The sequence below is a fragment of the Hordeum vulgare genome, chromosome 7H (assembly GCF_904849725.1).
Source record: "Hordeum vulgare subsp. vulgare chromosome 7H, MorexV3_pseudomolecules_assembly, whole genome shotgun sequence".
Lineage (NCBI taxonomy): Eukaryota > Viridiplantae > Streptophyta > Magnoliopsida > Poales > Poaceae > Hordeum > Hordeum vulgare.
This window is the reverse complement of record NC_058524.1, coordinates 172,344,302-172,353,758: the sequence shown is the minus strand read 5'-3', so window position 1 is coordinate 172,353,758 and position 9,457 is coordinate 172,344,302. Positions and strand designations below refer to the sequence as shown.

General features: G+C 41.1%; 1 protein-coding gene across 1 annotated transcript; it reads left to right on the top strand.

The window, feature by feature from the left end:
• Positions 1–764: 764 nt before the first annotated feature.
• On the top strand, positions 765–8,232 carry LOC123412421 (nucleolin-like). The gene is made up of 9 exons (XM_045105360.1): positions 765–1,147; positions 2,098–2,201; positions 2,909–3,284; positions 4,152–5,048; positions 5,612–5,663; positions 5,793–5,860; positions 5,945–6,051; positions 6,914–7,001; positions 7,250–8,232. Exons 1-9 carry the CDS (start codon positions 1,019–1,021, stop codon positions 7,511–7,513), a joined length of 2,085 nt encoding a protein of 694 aa, XP_044961295.1. The 5' UTR covers positions 765–1,018; the 3' UTR covers positions 7,514–8,232.
• Positions 8,233–9,457: the final 1,225 nt, after the last annotated feature.

Sequence of the window (9,457 nt, the reverse complement as noted above, 5' to 3'; positions counted from 1 at the left end):
GTGTCTATATACATCTGTATGTAGTCCTCTAGTGAAACCTCTTAAAAGACTTATATTTAGAAACGGAGGGAGTAGTTTTCATATATCTGTCTGTAGTTTGTCAGTTGTGTGCACTTGACTTTGTATCTTTTCTTTATTCCTAACTGGTTGTTGGTTTTGTGAATTCAAATTCGAGATCATTTTGAGCCTTCTTCTTCAACAAGTGCACAAGGCCATATGCAATGATTGAAGAGTTAATTTGTATAGTACACCGCCCTTTCTCTTTCCGGGTTTAAAATCTCCGTCAAAATTTGAACCTATCTTTGACCCAAAATTTTATTAATAATTATGTGATATACCCCTATACATGGGCCTAGCACTAACAATCTAGGACTAATGGTTTGACAAGGCCAACTAGTAAATCATACTATGCTCGCATGCTCGGGTGATCATGAACGGTGTACATTGTAGTACACTTGACCATTATGTTGCATTGTACTGTATTGTTTATTGAGATATAATTTTCTTCTGAAGTTGCTTGACTCCTTATGGATGACCGTGTTCACTTAAGGTAACAAAATTCTATTTACGCTGTGCAAAATTCACAACGCCAACAATTGTACACGGGTTACAACTATATTACTCGCGGCTCCTTGTTTCAAAATTTCAGATAGGTTACCGTATTGTATACTGACTCTTTTATTTGTTTTTCTGTGTTAAAAATGCTGTAATTAGCCCTCCATGGGCGGGTAACATATGCGCTCAAAAGCAATTAAAACCCAAAACAAAAACCCAATAAAATCTCGCATCCTCTCGCTGTCCCGTCGCCTAACCCCATCCCCACCTCCAGGCGCCGGCGCCTCCTCCCGGCTCGCCGAACTCCGCCGCCCCGCCCAAGCTTCCTTCCGAACTCCGCTCACAAGGGCGGCGCGGATAAGGTCTTCGCCTCTCCGGTTCCTCCCCACCCGTCTCGGACCCAGGACCCCATCGGGCTGGATCTAGGGTTGCAAGGGGAGGGGTTCTGGAGGCCTCCGCCACGATGGAGGCGGCCGATCTCGCCACCGACGGCCGCATCTTCAAGGCCGACTTCACCGACTCCGGCGCCTACCAGCTCCGGGAGCGCATGCGGGAGAAGCTGCGTGAGTTCAAGGGCAGTGCCGAAGTCGCGGTAAGATGTAGCCACTCGCTCACCCCTCCCCTGCCTGGTGGCCTTCGCGTCGGTGTGTGCCTGGGGTCTGTAGTTGTACGAATTGTGCCGTTGTGTTACCTTGTTTAGTGCCGCCTCTTTCACTTGCTCTCCCATGACGCGATTAGGTCTCAGGACCTGGCAAGTTCGCATCTTTTGCTTGATTATTTGCTGCCAATGTAGTGTCAACTGTCGGCTCTAATTTGGTGTGCCTTCTAGTCGTATAAAGACTACACCGTGCTTCACCTAGGCAAATTCAGTTAGTGCAATACGCCAGAATCACTTAAATAACCTGTGATCACGCACGGTTTTGTCAATTGAGAACATTATGTTTATATTTGGTTCATTCCCCACATTGGTGGAACTTTTGACAAGCTGATCATTGACTAGGAAATCTTTGTTGTGTCTGTGGCTGGGCTTTTCCGTGCAGTCCAGGCAAGGTTTACTTATTCAGCACCACTACATCAGTTGCTCAGTAATCATGGACACCCCCCTCCCCCCTCCACACACACACACACACATACCAGTTTTTTGTACTTTCCTACTTTTGAAGCACTAAAGTTTGGATGCAGCCCTGTTTATCGACTTCTGCATGATGTTGGTTCATTGCAGTTTGAACCTTGAACATGTTTGTACAAAAGGCGAGTTTGACATCGAATACATTGCTTCCAGCAGTTACCGTGGCCATGTATTCATTTTTTTTCACACACCGGGAAGTTAAAAATCATTTTGATCTCCTGTTGCTTTATTTCATTTAGATAGATGTTTTCGAGAGGGTAATAATGGACCTCCGTTGTTATCTTAAGTGCAGGATTTTTTTCACACACCGGGAAGTTAAACATCATGTTTTTGTTCTCCTGTTGCTTTATTTCATTTAGTTAGATGTTTTTGAGAGGGCAATAAGTGGACCTCCGTTGTTATCTTAAGTGCAGGACTACGTTATTGTGCTTCTCAGGAATGGAAAACGCGAGGACGAGGCCAGGAAGGAGCTCCGTATTTTTTTAGGAGTTGATGATAGTGCATTGTTTATTTCATGGTTAGTTCACTTTATGTATGATTTATATTTCTCTGGGTGAACTAAGCTGACGACCAGTCTATATTTTTCCATACTTTTCTGTATAATCATTAACTATTCAGTATTCACTTATGGATGCATATCTAGACTAGAGCAATTTTGATTTTAGACTCAGTTCATGCAGACAACTTTTGCTTCAGCACTGAATCAACACGGAACTTTCCAAAAGAGGAGATAGTTCTTAGAGTATTACATCACCCTTTAAATCTCAAGTTCAATTAACTGAATATAGATGAAAAGGAGTTCACTGTTAATAGTACTGCTTGTTCTTCGCTTTCTTTTCTTTTGTTTCTCATAAGATAAATTGAACATGAACTTGAATTTTATATGGAATTATGCTAATTAAGAGCCTTTCTGTAGTTCTGATATTGGTTCGGTGCTTGACACTAAGTGGTCTGCGCAGTTTATTGTAAATCATTACGAATGTGTGATACACATCAAATTTCGAAGTAATGATTTTTTTTTGGCATGGATTTTGTGTATGAGTTTTTACTTATTCTGCTACAGTGAGACTACTTGCAACTGTGAAGAGATGACAAAGTCTTTCTTTCTACCTGGATTATTATTGCACACACTACATTTTTTTTATCAATTTCCAATTAAAAGTAATTGGTATTCGTATTGTCTTATCAAGTGTATAAAGAGCACACTATTGGATGCCTTTATAGGTTGTGGGATCATCTATCTTTAAATTTGCACCTGTATGTGCAAACACAAGAGCAGGCGGTGGAGAACAAGGATGATGAAATACCAAAAGAACTATCTGGAAGACACAAATCACCTGAGGTGCACACAAGAAGAGATCAAACGCCTCTTGAGCACACAAGTGAATCAAATGCGACCACCAGGAGTCGGAATAAGAGGGATTGGAAAGGAACTGGTAGGGAGGGTAACAGAAACTTTCCACTTCGAAGTGTGCTAACTGATATTTTGCACGGAGAAGAGAAAAAGCTGCAAAAGTCTACTGAAATACGACAGCCTCCATCATCTAATCAACGGAATGGCAGAAAGCGTGATCGGGAGGATGAACCACAACAAACAAAGGTGCGTATGGAAAATCTTAATAAAAGTTCTGCTTTTGTTAACCAAACGGATTGCCTGCAATAATGGCCTTCATGTCTACTTTGCTATGTTTTTTTTAATGGCGTATGTCTGAATTTTGATTTGCGTTGTAACGAAATGTTTAATTATTTATTTATGCTTCTCTACATATCACTATAAGGAAGCGTGTTAAGACTGACTAGTAAATGCGTATGTGCGGTGCACATTGATATTAGGGAGGAAGTCAATTGCACGTTTCATATTGGGTAGGGTATCAATTACGCGTTAATTGTCTGATTAGCACAGAAGTTGATAGTTGATCTGATATTAACTGCATGCGAAAGATGTTGAGTGCTCAACATTGGAGCAATCTAGGTCATTGGATTGTCATGGTTTGATGGCTGAGATTAATTGGACCTACCCCTTTTGGTCTTTTTTATTGGTATAGATTTTTACCAATACCAATCTTTTAACACCACCAATCTAAGTTTGTGGCTGAAATGATCATGTCGTTAGGTTTGCTTTGTTCCATTTTCCAACAGTTGCATCGCAAAAATAATATTTTTGGTAACTGGCAAACCAAGTGTTTGCTTCCCATGAATATTCTTATATGAGCTTTAACTACGTTTATATGCTACAGTAGCTTATTTCCTATTAGGACCAACTGATTGAGTGAAATGTTGAGAAACTTACCGGATAGACAAAACTATCAGTACTACCACCTTAAATATTTTTATATTCCTACTTGGACAAGGATATTGCCATGGTACAAATGTGTATAACAATGTACTAGGATTGCACTTGAGATGTTTCTTTTGTTCACCTGAAATCAATATGTCATTTACAATCAATTCTCCTTTTTTTGCCCAGAGAGAATTGCCTTCTCGTCCGGTTCTTGGTGCTTCCCGTCGTCTTCTGCAGTTCGCCGTTCGAGATGCTGTAAAAGCTGTACAGCAAACTAGCAGTTCTACAGAGCCATCTTCTAAGCGCCTACGCTCTGTTGTTAACACATTATCCACAGACAACCTGCATGGTAAAATTTCACAAAGATCTACAGACAGTCTACATGACAGTAGATCAGAGAGAGCTACAGACAGCCTGCATGACAGGAGATCAGAAAGATCTGCAGACAACCCAAATGATAAAAGAGTAGAAAGAAAAAGGCAAATTCTACAAGTACCTGGAGCCGCTTTAGCTCTTAGAGCTGCTGCAGAGGCTGCTGCAGATTCTTCCAAAGCAAGATCTACTGGAAGTGTGTTCAGTAGATTGGGTCAAGGGAATGCTGTGAATCAACCATCTCGTTCTCGTGAAGAGAAGAGAGGCTATGATGATTTTGAACCAGTTACAGCGTTAGATGATCATGACTCTGATCAGCATGATAATGATGAGCAGATATCTGGAGACCTGGAGATAGCAGACGGAGAAGATGAAATGAATGTTGATACTACCTCTGATGAGGATGTGGGAATAGATGATGAAATGACTAGATACCAAAGTTCTGATTCACATGTTGTGGAGAAGAAATATACATTGACAAAATGCAGCGCTGAACCTGAGAACAATAAAACAAAGCATTCAAGTTTGACTTATGAGGAGCAACCTGTTTCTTCGGCACCAATAAGAGCAAGCAAAACCGTTGCTGTTCCAGTTAGCCCCATTTCTGTGGAACCTCCAAATTTTGGAACACCAAAAGATGTTCATGTTGTGGAGAAGCCGGACATCACACCCATGAATGCTAATGTCGCCTCTCCAGCTATTAATGTCAAAGTAAGTTACCTCATACATACATCAAGCAAACTTTTATGATAAATTGCACCATTGTTAGCATTTGCAAGTATCTGATCTGATTATAAGTTATGAAAGAACTATAACTCAGACCGTGTTAATAATCTATGGCCTTATACATGGTAGTGATGAGCTGTACTTATTTACCATTTTGGGTTGAATGGAATGTCAGTAGGGCCACTGGGTCATCATGTGAAAGCGAAACATATTATTTCAACAACTTGCTGGTGCAGGCATCTACTGGATTAAACGTCTCTGCTTTAGTTGCTTTTGCAGAGTTACTTTAATGAGCTTTGATTTCCATGTGACTAATGAGAACTGGAATGAAAAGCCAAAGCTATTATTATACCACTATTGAATTTAAGTCATAGGCCCGTACTTTCCAATGCAATATTTCTTTTCATAAGAAAGAAGATCTACATTCTGTTTGTTGCTCAAGGTGTTGATTACTTTTTCTATTCTTTTGGTCATTGGCAAATGTTTATAGATTATTTAGGAATTAGGAACCTAGTGATAGATGTGACCTGACTGTAAAAATTGCTCAGGAATTAGGTCATGGAGAAGTCCAAAAGGATTCACAGCGGTCTGCAACATCTGGTATGTAACAAAATTAGTGTTTGTAATATTCTTTTTGTAATACATCAAAGAAATATGCAAAGCAAGATGATTCACATTTTACAGAATACCACTTATTATTTGATGTAACGAATATTCCCTTGCTTGCAGTTTCTAGTTCATATAGCACTGCCCATCCCACCGAGGATGCGGATTCAAGGACCCTCTATGTTAGCAATGTAAGTATCCTTCTATCATCTCCCTTTCTATTGCATGTGATATGTCCTTAGACTCTTCTATTTGTTTGCCAATTTTGTTTGAAGGTTCACTTTGCTGCCACCAAGGACTCGCTGTCTCGCCATTTCAACAAGTTTGGTGCAGTGCTGAAAGTAGTCATTGTTACTAATGCAGCAACTGGGCAGCCAACAGGGTTAGTTTGTTTTTATGATAATTGTTTCAGGGATTAGATTTTTTTAATGTTTCTATTAGTTATTTGTTAAACGTCTTACATTATGGGACGGAGGGAATACTTATTACATGAGATAAAATTGCATGATGGCTGTGGAGAAGTGAAGTGGAAGTTCATGTTAGCATATATAGTTTGAAGCACTCGTTAGGTGCTAATTTGCTTCTCCCGCTAATTTAGGATCAAAATGTCTCAAAACTTATATGGATGCGCATGTCAATTTGTCACTACATGAGACTGAAACCAGTACTAAGACAAACAGAAGCATGAAGTATATAGAAAATTGTACAGAAAAGGAGGATCCCGCAAAGAAAATGGAAGGAAAATTGTCAGTAGATTTGGTATCTGAATTAAAAGACCAGTTTGATACTCCCTCTGATCCAAAATTAGTGTTGTGGTTTTAGTTCAGATTGAACTAAAACCACGTAACTTATTATGGATCGGAGGGAGTAGCATTTAGTAGGTGGTAGCAATAGACATGTCAAACATCCTCATTGGCAATATTATTACAAGTTACTGTCACTGGGGAAAGAACAAGTCGCATCATAGTCTACTGTACTTTTCTTGAGTTTCGATTATTTGCGTGCAGTTTGGAACCCACCATTTAGGTCGTAGCTTATCTTAATGTTTGAAAAGTATATTGTATATACCCATTTGAATTGCTATGACTGGAGCTGGGTTAAGAAGTTTAAGAATCGTAAAGTGGAATAATTAAGTTCATGGATCTAAGTTGAACGTAATAGCAAGTTGGAAGTAAAATAAGCTAGCTACTTCACTCTAAAGTTCCATTTCTTGAAAGGCGTTGCTGATTTTTTTAATGATACAGGTCTGCCTATGTAGAGTTTTTACACACAGAGTCGGCTGAAAGAGCTCTGTCATTGAATGGCACTTCCTTTATGACACGCATTCTAAAGGTATGATTCCTACCTTCTTTTGAACATGTCATGTACTTGTAATTTTTGTACGCAAGCAGAAGCTGAACATAGAACACAATCCTTGTAACTATGATGCTCTGTAGATCTCGTGGCAATGAGGGTTAGCATGTTATCACTCTGTTATTTTGTTTGTTAGCCTTTGGGTTGCTTTCAAACACATCGCGATAGCTTGTGAGTACTGAGTGCACTGCAGAATTGACACTGATGCCATTTTTTCTGTATCGTAGGTCGTGAGGCGAAGCTCTCATGAGGCTGCTCACTTTTATGGTTGGCCTGGTAGTGGTCGATCATCATATGCTAGGGGTAGGATGGCATACCCAAGGGGTGTTCTCCCTGGTAGCTCATTTAGAGGGCGTACTCCCATGAAAGCGGGTGCCAGAAGTTTCCAGTGGAAACGTGAGCCTTCAGGCACCGATTCAAATGCAGGTGCAAAACCTGACATGAGCGTGGCATTGTCTTCAGCTGAACAGGTGCTTCCACCAGCTACATAGGGGAGATTATGTTATATATTTGATCATAGTGAGAACCAATTGGTGTCTTTCCAGTTGCCAGCATGTTTAAATGAGAACAATAGGGCCAATAAGCTGACAACAAGATGGTTGCTCCAAAATGCTGCTTTGTAAAAAGGCTAAACAGGAAAAGAACATAAAAAGGGAAAAAAGGAAAGAAAAAAAAGGGGAAAGGGACCCGGAGTCCAAATTCGATATACTGCGATGCGGATGCTTGAAGATGGTTGTCCTTTGTCGATCGATAATCAGTCTGCCATAACAAGCAGTTTTCATTAGTCATCCGATGATGATGATGAAAGGGGCACTCAGACTCAAAATAAGCTGCAGCTTTGCTGTTGTATTGGTGGTTCCTTCAGGGAGGACTGGTTTTCAACTAGACCAAGAGGAGGACTGGTTTTCAACTAGACCAACATTCTAGCTCATACGCGCTTTGTCAATGTTAGCCCCGACTGTATAGCATCCTATTTATCTGTACTCATCCCTCTGAACCCTTTCCCAAGCAAAAAAAAAAAGATTAAAAAAAGGAGAAAAAAAAGATTTGTCTTATGTCCCTGTGTTATTTCTTACTGAACCGACTGTTTTCTATTCATTTCTTGTGTATTGAATTTTCCAGTTAAACATTGGTTTTATTTATGTGCTGAACATTGTTACATTTTTGGAGCAACCTGTCCTATGCATAAATGAATTGAACTTGCTAGTTATACACTGGGTGTGAATGTGAATTATCTATCAGACTTGTAGCATCCGTGTTGAGTTTATGTATGCTTTTGAGTCTAAACCCTCTGTCATGTCATTCCATCCTGCACATAGTTGTCCTGGCTGCACAATCTGATCCGTGTTATTCATCAGCCTGCTGTAGTCGTCGTAGTAGTAGTGTATACTCCCTCCGTTCCAAAATTCTTGTCGTAGATTTGTTTAGATATGAATGTATCCAGTCATGTTTCAGTATTTTGATACATCCATTTCTAGACAAACCTAAGACAAGAATTTTGATTTTGATACATTCATTTTTAGACAAACCTAAGACAAGAATTTTGGAACGGAGTGAGTAGTTAGCTGTTTCTTTTTTGGCATGACATTGTGTATGCGTATGTGGTGAACTGATGTACGTTTTGCGTGCTGTTGCTCTGGTCTTGGTAACGGCGGACAAGAAGTAATGCGCATATATCTGTACCTGTAAGCACTCCAAGATCACAGCATGGGCACAAGATATACAGATCACAGTATGGGCACGAAGATATACCTTGCGGTATGTTTGCGCGCAGGTACAAAAAGATTGCAAAGCTGCCCAGGCTATGCCTTGGGTGGTATGTTTGCGCGCAGGCACAAAAAGATTGCAAAGCTGCCCAGGCTATGCCTTGGGTGGTATGTTTGCGCGCTGGCACAAAAAGATTGCAAAGCTGCCCAGGCTATGCCTTGGGTGGCAAAGCCCGACCCATGATGCGGCAAATCACACGCACGTCGGTGGAGGGAGAAACAAACCACGTACTACTACGTCCACAAAATCCTGCGTCGCGCGAGCACGTGAAGCCATCTAGTGGGTTAGCCTCTCCGGTGCGGCTAGTGGTTTTGCAGCGCAGCCTAGCGTCACCGCTCTGTCACGACATCCATGGGCACTGGGCCAGAGGGCGGTGTTTGCGTCGGTGTTAGGTTTGCGACTTGGCCGGTCTTTGTGGGTTTATAATACTTAAGATGATCCAACGGCGGCAGCGATAACCCATGAACGCTCCGTGGACACGTCGGCAGCAAAAGCGTGTATGTATGCATGCATATCCGGAGCGGAGCTCTTTCGCGGTTTCCGCGACACTCATCAAGCTTCCTCTGGTGTTTGCGTAAGTACGTTTCCTACTTCTTTCCTCCATCTACAGCACCACGTAAAAGGCATGGCCCAGCAATGACCAAATCCTCCTGGCTGCCCGTAATTAT